At 34.3% G+C, this 21,697-nt stretch overlaps 1 protein-coding gene and 1 pseudogene across 1 annotated transcript; both read left to right on the top strand.

Annotated features, from left to right (window-relative positions):
* The window catches only part of LOC138319520 (fibrocystin-L-like), a 103,569-nt pseudogene extending 93,385 nt beyond the window's left edge, over positions 1 to 10,184 (top strand).
* Positions 10,185 to 12,814: 2,630 nt separating this feature from the next.
* Positions 12,815 to 21,378, top strand: LOC138317723 (sorbitol dehydrogenase-like). Its single transcript, XM_069259581.1, has 9 exons — positions 12,815 to 13,011; positions 15,696 to 15,729; positions 16,271 to 16,435; positions 16,963 to 17,122; positions 17,807 to 17,925; positions 18,269 to 18,334; positions 19,760 to 19,935; positions 20,345 to 20,466; positions 21,045 to 21,378. Exons 1-9 carry the CDS (start codon positions 12,946 to 12,948, stop codon positions 21,199 to 21,201), a joined length of 1,065 nt encoding a protein of 354 aa, XP_069115682.1. The 5' UTR covers positions 12,815 to 12,945; the 3' UTR covers positions 21,202 to 21,378.
* Positions 21,379 to 21,697: the final 319 nt, after the last annotated feature.

Genomic DNA, 21,697 nt, shown 5'->3' with positions numbered 1-21,697 from the left:
GGGGTCGTAATCTGACCGACAAAAGTCTTTATACTGCTTTATTATTACAGTATTGACTGAAAGAAAGAATGTTAGAAATGACAGGTTTCCGATCAATATGAAACTTTTTAGCCTTTTGTGTTTTTATAAAAGGTATAATCCGGAATGATAGTTGTCATTTCCGGTCAGACTGGCAGGCCTACGAGTGTCACGACCTTGACTACGAGATGCTGATAATAGAGAGTTTGGACGCGGACACAGAAACCAGGCGTCTGTCCCCTGTCGCTATTTTAGGTGATGGCTATCTTGACCTCATTAATGGACCCCAGGATCATTCCGGGTGTACTCAAGGTTACTGCCGAAAACGTTTATCAACATTCATGGCTATAGTCGCAACAGGTTTGTTATAAAAATTCATATACCGTATTGGTGGACGAAATTCTGAATCACTTTATTCACAAGACGAAAACATTTTGAAATAATGCTTTAATCAATGATGGAATGATAAATAAAGTGCAATTTTATAATAAAATCATTATTCAGCAATACACCAAAATAATGCCCTGTAGATAATTAACAAATAGAATAATCTTTTCTTGTTTTCTTTTAAAGACAAACATATTTTCGTATTATATTTGAAAAAAAACCAAACTATATGGTCCATTAAAAACCTAAATATTAAATATTGAAGTAATGATTATATAAAATATTGTTTTACAGGAAAAACCTACTCTCTATACTTTTCGACAACAAGCCCACAGACATTACGACTGTTCCTGTTGAATTCCGACAACAGTCAAAGAATTATTTTAGCTATATGGTACTCCCAATCCAACCGGCGGGATGTGTATATCGGGGATGATGTAGTTTTAGCAAAAAATGCCAGAATGGTGGATGAAAAATATATAGTCGATCGGCCAACACGACCAGGAGAGTTCAATCCTCACCTAGATGATGTTATAGGGGCTAATTTCTTCGACCGAGACTCCAATACTTTGTATGTTTTAGTGAGCGGAGACACTCCTGTTAAGATCGTAACAAATCCATCGTTAATTGTATCATTTCAAATACCTGCCTTGACCCCTGAGGAGTTTTACGGTGAGGCGTTGGTACGTAACCTGGCCTTGTTTTTTGATGTGCCACCTGAGAAAGTCAGAATAGTTAATGTCGTCAGGGAGGCTGGAAGGAAGAGACGGGCCACTGATGGTAGTACTATCGAAGTTGTTACTGAAGTAGGCGACGGACCGTCGGCAGGTACTGTTTTTAATCTTTTTATTGGTAATCTTTATTACTATTTGAGATATATTCGTAATCATATGTCACCTATGGGTGATCGGATGGTATAGTGGTTTTACCACTCGCCTTTCACCTACTTGTCCTGGGTTCGATCCTCGGCACCACAAACGTGAAAAAGTCAGGGGACATCTGCCCGATCACGTTGTTTTAGTCCCCTGACGATGAAACCGAAAGGGACTATAGTGTTTGTTGTTTCGTTTCCAGACGATAACTTAAGAAAATATCAACGGATTTTTATCAAATTTCACACAATCGTAGCATAACAAAGGAACAATAACTTGCCATAGATTAGAAAATGTTATTGACGCCAGGGGACGTGTGTTGCTTTCAACACTTACTGAAAGATTGTTCTTCGGGCACTCCAGTTTCATCCCTATTGATATATTCATGCTGGTTTTCTTTCAAGTGACCTTCCCACAAATCTAATGTAAGAGGTTAAGATTTTTTTTTGTTTCTTTAAAGGTGGAAATGCCACGGTAAATGAAACACTGACAAAAGATGAACTGTTGAATAAGTCAGCCATGTTTATAAATACGGTTCAGGGAGGCGTTGATATTAGTCAAGCACTGAATGTGACTATAACGGGATCGTTTGTGTCTGAACCTGTTGATCCTGAGCTGGCGTCACCCAGAGCTGATACGTCCGGCAAGATCACGGTTCCAAAGACCTTGAATATATCTGTACACTTGAATTCGTCTTATGAAACTGCACAATTCCCTATACAGCCTTGCCTGCATGTCATCGATGAACAGGTATTTTAACTTCAGAATCATCATCCATTACAAAAAGTAGCGCAGTATAATACCAGACATCAAATGCAATTGGCATTGATATGGGTTTTTAGATTTCAAAGGTCTCTTTTGCCCATCATGGACTAGACTCCAATGGTTATTGAACACAATTCAAATTTGTTCACTTTTAAACATTATATTCTTTATTAATGTCTAGAAGACCTCCGAAGGGTAAAAATATTACGTTTGTCATTGTATTTGTAGGACGAACCAATGAAAAAATTAGGAAGTATCGGAGATCCTTGGCGCATCACAGCTTACCTTAGATCAGGAACACACCAATCTGTCCAGTTACACGGAACAACGAGTGTTGAAGTGATCAGCGGATGGGCTAATTTCACGAATCTATCGTTATCGCACTATGGGGATGATTACAGTATAGTCTTCAACAAGAGTTATCCAGATAATGCCATCGATTTGACCGTTCTGTCTGAAAAGTTTTCTGTCAACAAAATCAGCCTCGGCCTTAATATCATAACCGAGGACATTACATTAGTCAACAATGAAACAAGGGTGATGATTGAACTACTTGACGACATGACGAAAGATCGAATCCGGAATATTGCATGGAGAGTAAGTATAAACAAAATAATAATTTTGTATTATAAAAGTTCAAAGTCTCTACATGGTTAAATATATTTATTAAAATACAATTTAAATAAGTTGGATATATACATATTTATCATAATGGAAATTGTTTTAATAAAATCCGCTTTTAGTATGTCTTTTGTAAAATAGTTCAAAATGCAACCTTTCATTCTAAATTAAAATGCTTTTACTTGATGTCTAGGGTCACACATGGACTGCCACAGTAAATTTGGATGAAAGTTTAGATGGTATTAGCGGAAATATGAGCGGATCTAAGCAAGCGACTTTCGATCCTTTGACCGGGGACGTGGTTTTTGATAACTTGGTATTTGAACAGATTGGTGTTTATTTTCTGCGGTTTAATGTAAAGTCGTCACCAACGGAGTATGATCTATCCGGTCAGATTCAAGTTCATGTACTGAGTGAAGTCCAGCTGATGACAACACGGCAACTTCGACAAATTTCTCACTAACATTCAATGAAAATTATACGGATATTGTTGGAGACGACGCCAAAGGATTTGAAGCAATGATTATCAACAGACTTGCGCGGGAAAACCCTGATGTATATTTTAATATAATATCTGTGAGACCGGGTAAATATTGAATTCAAAATAATTTGTAAATGTATTTTAGCTTGATGAATTGAGTTTAACGTCCTCTTTAGAAGCAATAGACCAACCAAGTATTCGGTGTCTGAACCACATAGATGAAATATTTTGATATGAAAACCGTTAGCAGTGACTTGATGTATGGTCGGATAATATTTTGTTCTCCGTTTGTTTCTCTATAAAACACCTGTTTTATTTGCCTTGAGTTTAGCGCTCACGCCAGACAGGTTGATTGACCTGTTAATTTGGTCGGCTCTTGGATACTGCTACACTCTTAATTTATTGAAAGAATATGTTAAATTTCCAGAAGAGAGTCGTTAGGTAAGTGATGGAAAATTTGGTATATATTTTTGTAGCTACGGTGTGAATCAAATGACTTGAAATGAAATGTTTCACGGAATCATGGCGACAAATCATGTCGCTTGGATAATCTTTTAAAAATCAGCTGATAATATTATCAATTCTTTGTTATACATAGCCTAATCCATCTATGTTTTGGTGCACAGTTAATTGTGTACAGTAATTTCGTAGTCATAAGTAGTTTTAAAGAACATTCTGCCAATAGATTATGGTTAGCAATCTGAGCATGAACTTTTAGATTTTAATTGCATTTACAGTACTAATGGTAAATACATGGTCTCGTGTCGTTCAATATATAGCATATTGACTCGGTGTTTCCATTTTAGAAACATCGAGTCAATATACCTTCTGTGACATCATTGGCTAAAGATTGAGTTCTTCAGGGTGACGTCCTGTAGCCATCGTTTTTTCTGTGATTAATATATGAATAAGATAATTCATTTGACATTTGTCTAAGGAACTTTATATTTAATATTATTTAATAGAAATTATGGACCTTTGATTCTGTTCATATATGGGGTAATAACACCTTGGTAGAATCTAAAATAATGACCTTGGGCTACGTCTCGGTCATTATTAATTCTACCAAGGCCTTAATAACACCATATGGACATCAAAATTACAATATATAGTGACACGATATCATTAACAATGAAAATCATCGTGCACCGTCAAATTGCAAATTAAACATAATTGTATGCATAAATGTAAATCTACTATGATTTCGGACACGAGATTACATATACCGATACAGAGATGGTTTTATGCTATGAATAGCAAGGCGATGAGGGCAATAACTGTCCTACATGATAACAGATACTCACGTGATCCTCCACTTGGAACTGTAAAAAACTACTGACTAAATTAAAAATGAATGTCATTCGAGTTGATTTTGTTTCTCTATAGGTAGTATCGACGTCGATGGAAATCTATCCCAAAAGTCTAATAATATCAATACGACGCTGCACTCCATGGCCCATTCCTTCAGTAGGAAATCATTTACCTACAAGAAGCATAAACTTCGACGTCCGAGACTGCGAAGTGGTAGAGGATACATAGTAAGTATTTGGTTTCAGCTTCATGTCTATAACAAATTTTCCTATTGAAGGAATTTTAAATTTGATGGCTTAAAAAGACTAAGTGTAATATATTATGAAGGAAATGGATATTGAAGTCACTTGTTGCCTTTATTTGTCAAAAGCATTTATCAACATTTTAACTTTTACAGAATACATTGCGATATATATTTCACATGTTGATCAAACATTTGCGATTATTGTCTAATCATTTTCATTTTGTATGTCTTATCGTTGAACAGACATCTCCTCCACAAAGTACTGAAGGTAAGCTAGCTTTTCGTACTTGTATTTTACGATACCTACCAAAACATATGAATACAAACACATCTACTTACAAACATTGCACAATAACACACTTCATTACCAAACATCAAATGATTTACACGTCATATTGTAACAAATATCATTAACAAGAATCACACAAGTACAGGATTATTTTTTCACACAAAACCAACTGTCATTCGCGGCTACTAAAGTTCGCGATGATTAACTATCACGGATAAAAAAATGCTGGAAATTTATATAATTTTAATTGATGTCGATATTAATCCACAGCGAAAATCATTTGGATCACGAAATTTGTGAGCTTAAATCCCGCGCGAAAGAAAGTTTGTTTATAGTGTCTCCTCTATCATGCACGGATGTCCAGACTTCTCTAGGGCATTTGCAATTATAAACATTTTAGAATGCAGTTAGGATATAGAGAACGAATCAAAACATTTACGTATGAAAAAGAAATAACAAAATAGTTTTCTTATATTTTTTAACAAATAACCTAGTATTGAATGCATAGGCACGTAAGTACGTAATATTAACAGTTTGAAACATGTCTTATTCATTTTTAAATTTTACCTTTATATTAATATCATTTAACTGATTAATTTTATTGTTTGTAATCAATGCTATGTTTCATAACGTTGTTTTTTAGCTCACCTCAGTGAGCTTATGTCATGGCGCGGCGTCCGTCGTCCGTCCTTCCGTCTGTCCGTCCGTCGTCCGTCCGCAAACATTTCCTTTAAATCGCTACTCGTCATAGAGTTATGCATGGATTATAACCAAATTTGGCCACAAACATTCTTTGGTGAAGGGGAACAGAACTTGTATAAATTTTGGCTCTGACCCCCCCCCCCTTCCCGGGGGCAGGAGGGGCGGGGCCCAATAGCGGAAATAGAGGTAAATCCTATTAATCGCTACTTGTCCTAGAGTTCTGCATGGATTGTAACCAAATTTGGCCACAAACATTCTTTGGGGAAGGGGAACAGAACTTGTATAAGTTGTGGCTCTGACCCCTCAGGGGCAGGAGGGTCGAGGCCAAATAGGGGAATTTGAGGTAAATTCTATAAATGGCTACTTGTCCTAGAGTTCTGCATGGATTGTAACCAAATTTGGCCAGAAACATCATTGGGAGAAGGGGAACAGAACGTGTATAAGTTTTGGCTCTGACCCCCCGGGGGCAAGAGGGATGTGGCCCAATAGGGGAATTAGAGGTAAATCCTATGAATCGATACTTGTCCTAGAGTTCTGCATGGATTGTAACCAATTTGGCCAGAAACATCCTTGGGAGAAGGGGAACAAAACTTGTATAAAATTTGGCTCTGACCCCACATGGGCAGGAGGGGTGGGGCCCAATAGGGGAAATAGAGGTATATCCTTTAAATCGCTACTTGTCCTAGAGTTCTGCATGGATTGTAACCAAATTTGGCCACAAACATCCTTGGGAGAAGGGGAACAGAACTTGTATAAATTTTGGCTCTGACCCCACGTGGCAAGAGGGGTGGGGCCCAATAGGGGAATTCGAGGTAAATCCTATAAATCGATACCTGTCCTAGAGTTCCGCATGGATTGTAACCATATTTGGCCAGAAACATCCTTGGGAGAAGGATTTGTATAATTAGTAGCTCTGCCCCCTGGGGGCAAGAGGGGCAGGGCCCAATAAGGGAAATAGAGATAAATATTCAAATTCCTTCAGAAAAGAAACAACGAACCTGTTTTCAGAACATTACTGGACATTACAAACCAGGTGAGCGATACGGGCCCTCTGGGCCTCTTGTTTTTCTGTTAATACAGCATAGGTCATTTCGATTGATAACCTATAGTTTAAAAATAATGTTACACTTATGAGAAGTTATATAAAAAATAATGGTTTGGTATTTAAAGATGCTCCATCGCCGATATTCATCACTTGAACAATAATTGGTGTTTAATCGTGTATATATATGTCTAATTAACACAAAAAATAACATAAATTAATTTATTTTGCCTTTGGTGCATGCGCAATCAGCACTTCATTCCATATAGGATATAGTGACACGGATTTTTTTCGGGATGCAATTAATTGTTTTTTTGTAACTTCAACTTTAAGTAAAATTAGAAGCTCAAACTTTCCAAAGGTGTTAATGGTGTAAAATAACTAACTTTTGTAACTGAAGAAAAAAACTGTCTGCTCCTGTTTTTGATAGTGAAAAACACCATTTGTCAGCGGTGGAGCATCTTTAAGTGGCCCTTGTACTTAATTATTTTAAAAGACGAATGCAATGTTATACATTACATGTAACTTTATACATATATATTTGTTAATTTCTTGGTCTGATATTAAATCTGGCATTCTGAACGTTGCAAATGCAAATATCGCCTCGATGAAATAACCTAGATAAAAAGGTAAGACAACTCAAAACTTACTTATCAGTTTTGTGATATTTGGAACATGCGGTAAGTATTTTATATAATATTATTTTTAGTTATTTAGAAATTGTGAGTTTAGGAAGATTGGTTACAGCACGCATGGATCCAACGGCTATATTTTGCTATCATTTACTTCAATTCATTTATCTTAATGATTTATAATGCAAAAAGTAAAAACGTCAAATTCTGGAAAGTTTTGTTTTCTGTTTGACTTAAATCGCAACCCAATTGATTCGTCTTATTAACTCAATAGCTCCATAACTTCTTGCAAAACTTGCTTGTTTATATTCATTTATTTATTTGTGTTGATATTACCCCGAGTATATTGGAAACAATCATTGATCTTGTTATTGTTCTGATTTGTTTCATGACTTTGCTGACAGGATTTCCTTTTCGGTTGTTCACATCTCACTTCTTGTTGTCTTGCCATCTTTATGGTTGGTAGACCGTTATTATCTCATTTCGTTCAAGTATCAATAGCTTTGAAATCAATAGCTTTGAAATTACAGTTACATAGATATCGTCTTCTAACCATCAGCTGCCATTACTACATCGACTTTCTCATCAGATAGCACTTCATCCCCAACCACCACCACTGCTGAGACAAGCACATCGGCCCAAGCAACAACTACCAATAGTATTTTGAGCTCCACAGGAACAGCATCATCTGCCCCGAATAGCCAGCTTCCATTGGCTTCAGTTGTTGCCATAGTGACCGCTCCTGTGGCCGCTTTGTTCGGGATAATCTTCATAATAATTATCTGCAAATGCAGGAAGATACGAGAAAGAGAAAAGTCTGGTGAGAATATATATCTTAAAGCGGCTGTAGTTCCATAGATGGACCTATTTGTTAGGGGAAATTGAAATATTGGGCATTATTTGCATGTGCATTAGATGGGAAAATAGTCGTATGTGAACGCATCCATATCCACTGACGTAGCCATTAATTTAAACAGTATGTATAAGCATGGTATACACAATCTGCAGAATCACTTCAATAAATAATTATTACAATAGATGTTGAAGACAATATATACTGCTACAGTAATGAATTTTTCTAAAGTTCAATAAGTATGGCTGAAGCTTAACATACAGAATTTGACATTTGTTTATGAATATCTAAACTAATGTGTTTATTCAGAGTATCTAACGAAAACTTCGACAGCAGACTCTGATGACATTGATGGGAGGAAACGTGAATCGATCCATGGTGGACATGCTTATCTCTCCCCGATTGGATTGACCAATGATTTGAAGCCACAGCAATGTAATATCCCGCGGATACAAACCAATTTAGAGAAAAGGCCATACACCCCTACATTTGAAATAGAACATCACCTGACACCGTCATCTATGGGAAGCTTTCGGTCAGCTGGGTCAAACAACTGGAGGAGGCCGTACATTAGGGGTGCTACTGAACCTTCCGACAGTGACGAAATGCTTTCGTCATTGTCATTTTACACTGGAAAAAGAAAGTGATAACCACACCAGATCAAATCGTGCGGTAGGAATCATTTGACCAAACAAGAGCGATAATGACGGCTTGGGCGGAATTGGCGGATATATTCACGAAATTCTTGTGTAGGAAAGTGTTTGTGAAACATTAATTTAAGGCAGGATGGATTGCCTTAAGAACTCTGTAAAGAAGAAATACATTTTTACTGAGTTAATTGAAAACAAAAATGTGAATTGATCTGAAAACAACATGAAAATAACGAACTAGTTAAATGCTTGTGTATTATAATATTGGATAATCAGTAATCTTTGATGAGGAAACGACTTTATTATGTAATTCACGATGGTAGTCAAATACAAATCAGACCCTTCGTAATCATTTAGATGGTTAATAACGCGAATTGATTTAATTGATTAGATTCGTGGAAAACAACAAAATGAAACATTATTGAATAATTATATATGTCTGATATAAATGCAAGCGTATGTATCCATATACTATATCGACTACATTCTATTTGGTGCATATTTCATGAAAATATTAGTATACTCTCTAAAAAAATAAAAGAAAAATCAATAGTTTGTGTTTTATAAACATTTCTGCATGAACATAAGATTAGTATTGAACACCAATGTTTATATTTTTATAGCAATATATAAATGTTCTTTTGATTATAGTATTAGAAATATTAGTTTGATAAAACATTTCTATTATATTTACGTTTTTGCTGGTAACGTTGAACATAAACGTTAACTGTATACCATCAATGGTTCTGAATCAAAAATGTGATAAATATATTGCCGAACAGTCTATCCGTTTTAATATTTGAGGTTTTGGAAATAATTTATTGAAAACTATTTTATCTATATCCCAGTGATCGAGGTGACCTACATTTAAAACTGCAATGAAGTAGTTAAATCAATAGCGATGTTTTTTCACGTCTCCCTGGAGTAGCCTTACTAGATTATATATTAAAAGCATATCACTTCTTAAATTAAACATTAGCAATAAAATGCTAATTTGAAAACATTTTTGATATAATAAGATGTATGATTTATAATATCAGAATGTTATGAAACGGTAATGGTTGTTAATCTTTTTATTTTAAAGAAAAAAATAACAAAACAATTTAATGTATATAAAACCATCAGAAATTCAAATGATTATGTCTTTAAGTTGCGGTTTTGATGTAATTGACATTAATTAAGCATTATTGTTTATTTTCCCTTTATATTGTATTTTATCATTACTATGATTTTTAAAAAAATGTCTTTTCGTGTGAACATTTTAGCTTTTCTGATGTGATGCTTTTTATTTCTATTTTATCACAATTAAAAATTATCGAAAACAAAAGCGTTTATCATTTTAGTTAGTAATCTGAATACTATCCATTAATTACCATTTTTTTACATAACTCAATGATTAGGCTGGCCAACGATGTAATTGTACCATGGAAAAAACAACAACTTTTGTCTGCTGGAGGGAAGAACAGAAAAGTCCCGATCCGAGAGTTGACAATCCTCTTCTGTTTAAATCAAGCAATGAAAGTATCGACGTTGCTTAGAAAATGAAAGATATTATAATATGTAACGTGATAATAACACGAATAACTTTTGGTTTGCCTAACACTTTTTAAGATTTGATATATTACGTTATACGACCGTTGGTCGCATACACAGTATCTACTTTTGCATCTAATACAGTCGCATGCAGACACTGTGCAGCACGATCCATAGGTACTAATTAAGGACAGAGTAGTCATAATGGTCGCTTATTTGTTTGTGTGATTCAATCTACATCTTATTAACAGCTGCAGTGATATTTAAGGACATCCCATGTATGTAGTGTGCTGCATGTGTGAAGTGCCTTGTGTGTGTTTTGGGAGAATGTTATGTATTTGTGTACTGTCTGTTTGTAAAAGACGAACTCTTGTGCCCTTTATAGTGATAACCCAATAAAACATGCCGCCGAAGACACCAAACAACATACCTCACCCAGTAACATGATACTGACAACGGGCATGCTGAACGCTTAGCAGAAACAGAAACTACCATTTTTTAAATACATTGATTCTTGATCAGTTGACAGAATCCAGATCATTTCTCACAGGGGCGAGCGCTCATCAAAAGACTAAAAACAAGTGAAATGATGGGAAGGAAGTCAGTTATGAAGAATAGAAAAGAAAATATCATAAATTTAGTCATCTTTTACGATCATGCCATAGGGGCAGCAGATACAATTATAACGCCCTACCTGTTCAAATCTAAATAGAATGCAAAACCCCTCCATAATGTGACCGGGATGACAGAAAATGGTCAGTCATAAGAGTTATTGACACGGCCTTGCAATGTGATTGAAGGCCCATTTTCACTCCCTTTAAATAATCAATCAAAACATCAAAAATGGGAAATTTATAAATGAAACACTCAGTTGTTTCACTGTCATATCTAGTGCTAACTGTTGTTAAAAAATGTACAGATTATCAAATCAATATTTCGAATATTTAAGAAGTTTTGATACATTCAAAACATAATAAGTTACTCTTTTTCCTGCATGAAACAAAAATATGACAATCTGTTATTATTCACATGTAGTGCATTTGTTGATTGTCGAGTAAGAGATGTTTGTGAATATTATCTCAGGCAACTCACGATGGTGTTTAAAATGCTTACACATTGTCGTCTTTACATTGCCATTCAATCACATTATGTCACGGTCACAAAGAAATGCTCGAATTCTTCCTCACAGGAGCTAATGCTTAACTTGTGCTCGTAAACGCAAGAACAAAAGGCATAGGATAGAAAAAAGGCTCGAAGCTAAGGATCATGTGACAATAAAACAATAGATGCAAATGTCTAGCTCATTCTATCATCCTACAGCTGATGTATCATCCTATCTATAGGTCATTGAGTTTCACTTGGATAAGACATATAAGGAAATAACAAAATTGAAACGATTTGGCTCTGTTAGGATGTCTTTAATAAGTAATATTTAGCTCTAAAAAAACGAGAACATCATTTAGATGTTATAAACCAGAATGGAAACCTATATGTGTCCTCATATAAAGAGTAAAATATGTATTCATTTTTCAAATTAACTGTAAAATGATCAGGGAATCACCGATTCAAGTTCAAACCCATTTTCTACAATACCTCAGCAAAACTTCAATCCAAAATAAATGACCAAACAAACATGATTTAGCACAATAAATCATCATAATGGTATGTTCAATTTGTATACGGATAATCATGTTTTAATGAGAAGCCAGCTGTCTCTATCCCAGAGGTACGTTCTACTTAGAGAAAAATCGAATATCGATATCTGATAAGAAAATATACACTCGATTTTATAGTATAATAATAAAATAGTATAGTATGGTAGTATCTGTTAATTTCATGACAACAGCTGGTGTTAAACAGGGCAGAATATTTAATTATTGGTCTGTATTATTAAGAGACTAAATGAACATAGTGTACGTTGGCAAATGTCTGGACCAACAAAATGTATATGTAGATTTAGTATTTTGGTAAACTAACAATGCAACGGACCCTTGGTGTTCTTCTGGTGGCACTGATCGTGCAAACTTACTGAAATATACACAGCCGTTAATAATAAGCTCACAACATACATGCATGCCACTCTTTTATATTTTAAATCATTTTCAATAAGTTCCAAGGACGTAAATTAATCAAAAAACAAACAAACAATCAATGGTTTGTTGATTTTCAGACTGTTCTTATAAATATTTCTAGTTTTGGATAAGGGATATTTAGGATTTTCATGATATAAAAACAAAAAAAGAAGTTAAAAGGAACTATTGGTAACAACTTCAGCTCTTACATGAACGTTGATTTGTCCCAACAAGACTATTTCATAAATACATATAGTCCAATATCATATACACCTGTTTATAGCCGTATTTACGTATCATTTTCGCGTTCAGATTCTAGACCTTAACAATACTGCATTGAAAGACTGAATATAACACTAACAGGCATGTATAGTATGCCTAGACATGGAACATAAACTTGGAGATAAGGTATAGAAGAAAGTAGTTCAGCTTATTTTATCACCGTTGTCATCGTGGCGAAGCGTGCAACTGTCATGTCGACTACTAACACTGTGGACAACCTTGCTGCTGTATTACACGGGAAACTTGACATTCGTTTGGTAAAGTTATTTTTATATGTACATGATCGCAATTTGATATTGTCCTTAATATAACATAGTCAATAGCCCTCACCTACGTTATGTTTGCAGACATGAGAAATATTCCGTAGTGTATTTATCTTACATTCAAATACTGCACAGTATATCTGAATAGGTCTAATAATGTTATGGTAACGCCAGATGTGCACTGTATATCTTTTTTCTGCATGCAGTGTTTAGCTTGAATTATGTGTAAGCTGTTATGGCTATGAAATGTTTATATAAACAAAACCTAATTTTATCTTTATCATACACGGTCGTTGTCCAATACGGTGGTCTTTCGTTATCTATAAAGTGTGCCAGCCACCGATCTGTCAGCGAAGACTTTATTTCGCAACAGCTGGGCATGATACAGAAATGAATACACCTTTAATACATGCATGACCGTGCGAAAGGGTCTACAATGGCTCTATATAATGTTTCTGATTAATCGGTCGACGATGATGACTTCGGTTCAATTCCATTTCTTCTCACCATCTGCGTTCAAGAGATGTCGATGTATCCTATGCTGTTGGGGCACCTTAACTGAGCTGTGAAGATTAAAGCAAAGGATGGATCGATACAAATCACCTAAATTCTTTTTGTAATAATCATCAAGATGCCTATCAATTATTAAGGTTCTAATATACTAGGATAATGTACTTTCAATTTTTTTCCTAAAATAATGACAGATACCCTACCGCACGGTCACACATTGGTTTAATATGAATAACTATTTCTTTGCTTTCTTCGCAATAAACAGATATTGGTTATAGGTAACAAACATGTACTTGAAACACATGACTACCAAGCGTATCTAAATTACTGAACGCGTTATTTCATAGACAGAATTCGTGCCAAAAACTTTGAACCAAGAAATTTCAGTAAATCATTTGAGCAATCAGGCCATTATTTCGTGTGTTCCCTTAAATTTTCATCATGCTTTTGTCGTTGCTTTGAACGTCATATGGACCTAGGCTGCCTTATGCACGTGATCTAAACCTGAAATATATCTAATCTGTATATATTATCAGTCACTTAAAGTTATATGTGCCGTAACTGGGCGTAATTTGTTCTTTAGTAATTCATTGAAAACTATAAGGCTTGATGAGTTAAGCTGTGAAAAATATTTCCAAAGGACAGACAAACATGTATGGTGCCGTATAAACATTAGTTACAACACAACAATAATGCTCTACTTTTTATGCCTTACGTATGTTCAGATGGAAACATACATACAGAAACTATACCATTATTAATAACACTGTAATAATGTACAAACCACATATTGGCTTCGTTGTCTGACCGTATCTCCTCATTTCACTGTATTGTAGACGTACAAATAGTGATGTTTTGCAGTATTGCTGAAAATCTTTTCCATCTATAATTTGTAATTGTACAGTTACAATATATACATTATAAGTATTGTAATTCTCAAAATGTTGGTAATTTTTGGTGGTGAATAACATATCAAAAGCTCTTCAAGATTAGTGAGCATAAAAATACGGCACATATAACTTTAATAAAACAAAATGGAATCGCTACATTGAAGCAATTGAACTTTACTGGGATTATCCGTAATATGGATAATAAAACCTGTCTTAACAACCACCGCTGTATTAAGACGAACTGCTTGGAGGACTTTATAGATAGGTTTGACTTAACTGTGGATATATGGAGGAACATCTACCAATGCCTGCCCTCTGTATAAAGACAACCTGCTTTACCAAGACCACTTTTCTAAGATCCTTAACAAAACAATGAAATCTGTGTATAAAGGCCACCTAGTTGTAAAGATAAGTTTTACTCTGTCCATTTGGAGGACTTGACTGTACTATGGTTACATATACGTAAACAGCTTACAATGTCTGTCCTACAGGTCGTATTAAGATGACCTACTACGACAGAAACCACATATCTGTTGCGTTCCACTGTATACTGAACAGACGTACTAAGTGTTGTGTAAGGATTTAAATGTTACCTCGTATCAGTGGAAGTGAATTACGACAAGTGACATGACACTTCAACACTTAATGAACGCTTAAACCCAACAGGTGTTATACATAATATATTTTTTTATTTTATAGGTGATCAGCACTTTAACTGTTCAGTTTCTGATTATTATTTTACTTAAATTTTCCGTCAAATAAAAAACGGTAAACGGGAAAGATATTAGAAGTATCCATGTTTTGCTAGATTACTGAAAAGAGTATCAGAATATAGAACCCCAAATGTTGAAAAATAATGAGATTTATAATTTTGAAAGCTATATTTGCACTTTTCAGAAAAGCATTGTATATATATACAAGATATAAGATATCATACATGAGCGGATATTTAATAGGAACTTATATAAATGAGTTCATTAATTTCCAATGTCAAGAGTCCTTAAGCATGGCATATTACTGAACTTGTTTAAGCCACCATGTGTTACGTCGCTACGAGTATAATGCATATTTAACGTATTTATTTCACCACAGTAACTTTAAAAATCTATGAAGGGATTATCTTGATATTAATTGCAACTATTTGCCAGAAGATGTCTGATTCCGTTAATTTACTGTAACCTCCAAAGACATTGCTACTGATTTTACTGCTTATATCTTATTACTAAAATATAGAGTAATTGTTATTAATTAATTTCCTAATAATTCATTTGTTTTCAGGAGACAATCAGTATACCAGACCTAAAGGAGAATGGTTAGTGTTTTTCTCTATGTTGACAACACTATAGATATGTAAATTAAACAGCATTCTTTAAACATTGGTCCAAAATTATAGAAATTAAAATAAGCTTACTAGAAATGAATGTGTAATTTTTGTATGTCATACCAAGGTGGTTCTGTGATTAGTTTCGTCGATATTGAACCTAAAGGAGAAAATGTAGACGAAATTGTTCAAACCTGAAAACAACATCACTTTTTTTAATGCAAATGAAAATGAATTTTACATATCTGTCTCTTTCTCTACAACCAATGCTTTATTAATGTAAGTTAGGTTCGAAGATATATTATAATTCCTCTCCATTATAGTTGTTGATTTTATAGCATATGTGCACGATACATAAACAACTATTAACACAAATATTAGGGTTTTTTTTGTTACTTAACCACTTGTCTTCAACTGTTTCAGAACTTCTATTAGTATTAATAAATATATTGCATGCTTTACGCTGCATTTCTTCTACGAAAAATATCGCATATAATATAGTTACTTTATACAATTTGTCTTGCTAATACAGAGGTGTTACTCTCTATGGGATCGGTGGGGATATGTGGCTCAGATCTGAAATACTGGACAGAAGGCAAATGTGGCATCTTCACGCTTGGTCAGCCAATGGTCATGGGACACGAGGGCAGTGGTACTGTCACAAAGATTGGCCCTGGCGTAAAGTCACTCAAAATCGGTAATCTCATACAGAGTTATATCGCAAGTGTATAACAGTAATTAAGTTTTGATATTTCTCTTCTTATGTATGTCTTATACAACGATTAATTAATTAGAACAAAATATACTGAAATGGTCTTTTTAAATTTAACAAACGGTCACATTTCGTTGGTTTGTAGGTTACTGGAAACCAACCTTCTTTCGCGATTTAGGTTTCAAAGCAACTTCATTGTGATTAGCGTTCGTGGAATAGAAAAATGAATTGAAATGCCGTTTATTGTATGCCATGCAGATATCAATTGACAGAGATAAATTTTCTTCGAATAGTTATTGATGGCAAAAGTCGCAAAAGTAAACGGCAAGCCAAAACAAGCAGTTTTCAGTAAGCCCAAAAACGTCCAGATACAAAATGAAACACAACACTGATTAGCGTTATTATTGTCAAATTATGAGAAAAAAAGTCAAATTTAAACTTATTTAAGTAAGTACTGACTGTCATACTCTATGAAGAGTATACCTGTAATAATATTACTTTTCATTACCAAGGTGACAGGGTTGCAGTAGAACCAGGTGTTCCCTGCCGTCAATGTGACCTTTGTAAGAATGGTAGATACAATCTGTGTAAAGACATATTTTTCTGTGCCACACCACCCGACAATGGTAATTTGTGTATGTACTACAAACACCCAGCTGACTTTTGTTTCAAGTAAGTGTCTATCATTAATACTAAAATTTGATATGGTCTAACTTGTGTTCGATTAATATGTATAAACTATAAAAAATATATACCGGTATGTATTTACACATAGATAAGACCCAATCCATGAAAATGCTATATTGTAAATTTATTATTTCATCTAAACCATGCAATTAAAATATTTACCATAGCTACTTGTTTCTACCAGTGATCAATGCCCTTTCTTGGGATCTTTTGTTTTTGAATATGCTGTGACTTGAATCGTTACTTATTAGTTTATTCTTTTTTTATTCATATAGTTAAACGTGGTTCCTTTTTGTACATGTATATTCTCTATTTAAACCTTACCATATCTGATATTTTATGTCTGTAACATAGAATACTGTTAGTACCACATGTCGCTGTTGATATCTTATTGTCCTAGCTAGACTAGCATCACCTGTAACAGTTATGCAGTGATATATAAACTAATTACATATCATACCTTAACCATTTTTGGACGGTGTGCAGTGAGCTCTCCACTGAAATATTACATGATCTATTCCAATATTTCATTGCCAATTCAATGTTGATGTTAAGCATTGTATTAAAACCTTCATTTGTAGGTATAAGCATCTGTATAGGTTTAACATCTGTATATTAAACACCAAAAAACCAGTCAATTTCAAACATTGTGTGTCGTCCTGATTGCAGACTGCCGGATAATGTAAGTCTAGACGAAGGAGCACTACTAGAACCACTGGCGGTGGCAATCTACAGTTGTCGTCGTGGAAACGTAGGGCTCGGCACTAAAGTCTTTGTATGTGGTTCAGGTGGGCATTCCAATATTCCCTTCATATTTGAAAGGCATTTAACTTACACAGAATTTGGAAATGTGATAGATAACTCATTGTTCGGAGTGCCTTTAAATATATTATGATTTTATCAAAGCATATGAATAACGTTTTTGAGCGACACAAAAGTACAAAAAATGTTGGAGTTTGCAAGGAACAAAAATCACTCGAAATATATGTACAAAATAGATTGAAAGTTCATTATGAAGAAAATACGAAGATGTTGGATCATCAATTCAGATATTGATATCAATTGATATTTCAGATATGACACATAATGTATATCGTATGCGATATTTTATAAAATAATACCATTCATTAGGTCCTGTTGGAATCTTAACAATGTTGGTAGCCAAACAAATGGGAGCATCAAAAGTCCTTATCACAGGTGAGTGGTTTCAAAGACAACGATTTTCCTGTAGTGAAGAATTATTTTTGAACGCGCAACGGAAATGTAAAATGTCGTTTGTGGTACGCTGCAGTAAGACAGCACTATTATGTAGTTTATACATTAAGTGATATTTTGTTCCTAACCTGCTATCAGGAAGGAAGAAGACCATGCATACCACAGTTTCCCAATAGACACATGTGCAGATGTATACACAATGCATTAAGGGGAGACAATTATTAAATATCCCAGCTGTTCATAATACGTCAGAACTAATGAAAACTTACAAAGTTCAAGGGCTTTATACGTTCGTTATGTAAACTAACATTGCAGCTATCAAGACTAAATTGTAATAGAATGGTTCGAACTTCGATCGAACTACCTTATCTTTTCAAGTAATTTCATAATAGTTCTAAAACAATATTAAATCATTCAACATGAATACCCGAAGACAAAGACAAGATAAACTGATTAAGATAGTTAAATGAAGTAAGCAGGAAGTAAGATGCATTTTGTAACGCCCGCAGTAGACTCTCACGTACTGGTCAACATAACACAGACATAAAAAATTTCTATGTCTATCTCTGACCAATGACTCGTCTTATAATTCGAAAATGGCATATCGTGCACTTGATAAGGAGACATTACGTGCACTGCCGATAACTTTTGTCAGTCATATCGTCTAAAAAGGGGGTCGTTAAGAACATCAATAAGTGTTTTATGTCAGAATGATTCACTTAATTATAATTAAAATTATGATTTATATATAAATCAAAGATATAAAATATTAAGCAAGGAAGTTATTCTTCTAAACGCTAGTCAATTCTTCTGTTGTCTTTTTTTTAATTTAGATATATATTAAATCAAATTATCACCGTAATTCTCTCCTTTTGACAATTATTATTATAATTTTAATTTTTTTTAATTCAGATAAAAATATTGACAAAGCGTTAGGTTATCATTATATCAATAATGATAATACTAAAAATCTACTACACCGTGTGACTTTTCCCCCAAAGAACCTGTTAATATATAAATAGAACTCTTCTTAAGAAACCCTCGATCAAACCACGGTTAATTTTAATTTACTCATGTTTGTTAGAATTTGATTGTATTTTATTAACATGTTTCTTTTCGTGATTCAGTTCATTTCATTGGTCTCAGCAATGAATCGGGTCTTGTATGAAGATTGAAAATCAACAAAGAACTCTTATGCGCAGACTGTCCTCTTAATTGCTTGTTCTCTATGAACTCGAAGTAGTGAATGCCTTTTGATGGGTATTTTTTATAACCTTCGTGATCTCGACAAGTAAACTACGTGTTTATCTCGATATGCCTAATAGGATGGTATGGCTGTTTTCGTTACCATTCCGAAACGATTCCGTAATTCATGTACATTTTTTTTTGCTCGCATGGTGTTTACAGATATTGATGACACTCGTTTAAACATGGCAAGACAGATGGGGGCAGACCTAACGTTGAAGGTGACGTCGAATGATGCCAGATATGTGGCGAATCAAATTGAAGGCATGATGGGAGGGCAACCGGGAGTTTCTATAGAATGTAGTGGGGCAGACCTTAGTTACGCTACAGCCATACACGTAAGACTTATCCATCTTAGTCTACATATTATATAAGATATTGCACCTTCAAAATGTGAAATACAAATAGTGCGTGAATTTATAGAGAAAAAAACCTTGACGATAGAGAAAAACATAATGTATAAAAGTAGATGCAAAGCAGCTCGATCATCTTCAGTCATTTTTATAAAATTAGTATGCAAGTTATATGCAAATTCCAAATGTGATATTGCAGTTATTTTCAAAATACGAGTAGTACGTGAATGTATAGAACAAAAATGATGACAGTGAGAAAAAAAATCTGGATGCAAAAAAGCTAGATCTTCAGTTTTTAACATTTAACTTAACCATTCAGCTAGATCTTCAGTTTTTAACATTTAACTTAACCATTCATTGGTTACACAAATTATCTATTAGCCGTTTACCTCAGGCGACGTATCCTGGTGGATGTGTAGTGACGGTGGCGCGCCATAAAAACAGTAGTGACATTCCCCTTAACCATGCGGCCACAAAGGAAGTAGACATCAAAGGCATTTTCAGATACGCTAACTGGTACGTATAGATGACTGAAATATCGTAGTTCAAATAGAACTTCACACTAGCTTTCTCCTATTGATACACCAATATACTGTTCAATATTTGGTATCTCAATTCATGTCATTCACCAATATTTCAATTCTTTTTATCATCATACAATATAATTAATTATTGGTTTACATTTCTTTACTGTAATTAAGTATAAGTAGATATCTTGGTATTTGTGAGTGTTGTTGCGCTAAAAACAGTCTCTTAAGTAACATATATTGGTATCAAAGAATACCTGTTCTGTTCATTGCTTTCTCTATTTTTGTTTCATAAGTGATGTTTTCAAACCTATGTCGGTAACTTATTGTTCATGGTATTTAGATGTTTATGGCGTATTTCATTTTAGTTTCATTTTCTGAACAGTGTCAGTTTTATTAACATAAACGTACCGAAACGGATTAAAGTCTTCTTCTTATAATAACGATATTCTATTATCTTGACCCGACATTCAAGCAAATTCAACAATCTTCCATGTCAAATTAATTTAGTTTGTATTACTTTACAAGCGTCATTTTTTTATCATTTTTGAATCTTGTTACCCACAGTTACCCGGCAGCACTGGACTTTGTAACGAACAGCGTGGTTGATCTAAAGCCATTGATAACTCATCATTTTCCACTTCAAGACACCACTACAGCTTTTGAGACGGCCAGGTCACCAGATGCGCATGCGCTCAAGGTCATGATTCACTGTAATAAGTAATCCCATCGTTATCAATGACAGTTGTTAATTAATACAGATCAATGGTACAATTGTATAATTAATCTTGAATATTGTTATTTAGATAAACATATGAAAGCATATGACAATGTGTTCCTATTTGTGTACTTGTGATTATTGCACAGTATGGAATCGCATTAAAGAGAATTCGTACATCCAGATTCCCCATATTATTTATGTTTCGAACTTTTGTTTCATCTGTAACAATTCTGTACAATGAATAATTGATATGCATTACTGCTAACATAGGTACAGTGTCAGTATAAATTTATCATATTGTACATCATTCCTTTTCGTATTACTGTAAACCAACTTTCTTACGCGGTGTACATATAAAGTACTACGCGTGGTGTTTTACACCTACAACATGTGGTGAGTTGGGTATTAATTATGAAACAATTTAAAATTCAAACTATTGTTATACATCAATTTAAATAAGCAAGTAATTTGAAAGGGTGTTTCAACTATTTAACATATT

Source organism: Argopecten irradians, chromosome 3, assembly GCF_041381155.1.
Source record: "Argopecten irradians isolate NY chromosome 3, Ai_NY, whole genome shotgun sequence".
NCBI lineage: Eukaryota > Metazoa > Mollusca > Bivalvia > Pectinida > Pectinidae > Argopecten > Argopecten irradians.
Note: the sequence above shows the minus strand (reverse complement) of the source record. Positions and strands in the feature narration are given on the sequence as shown.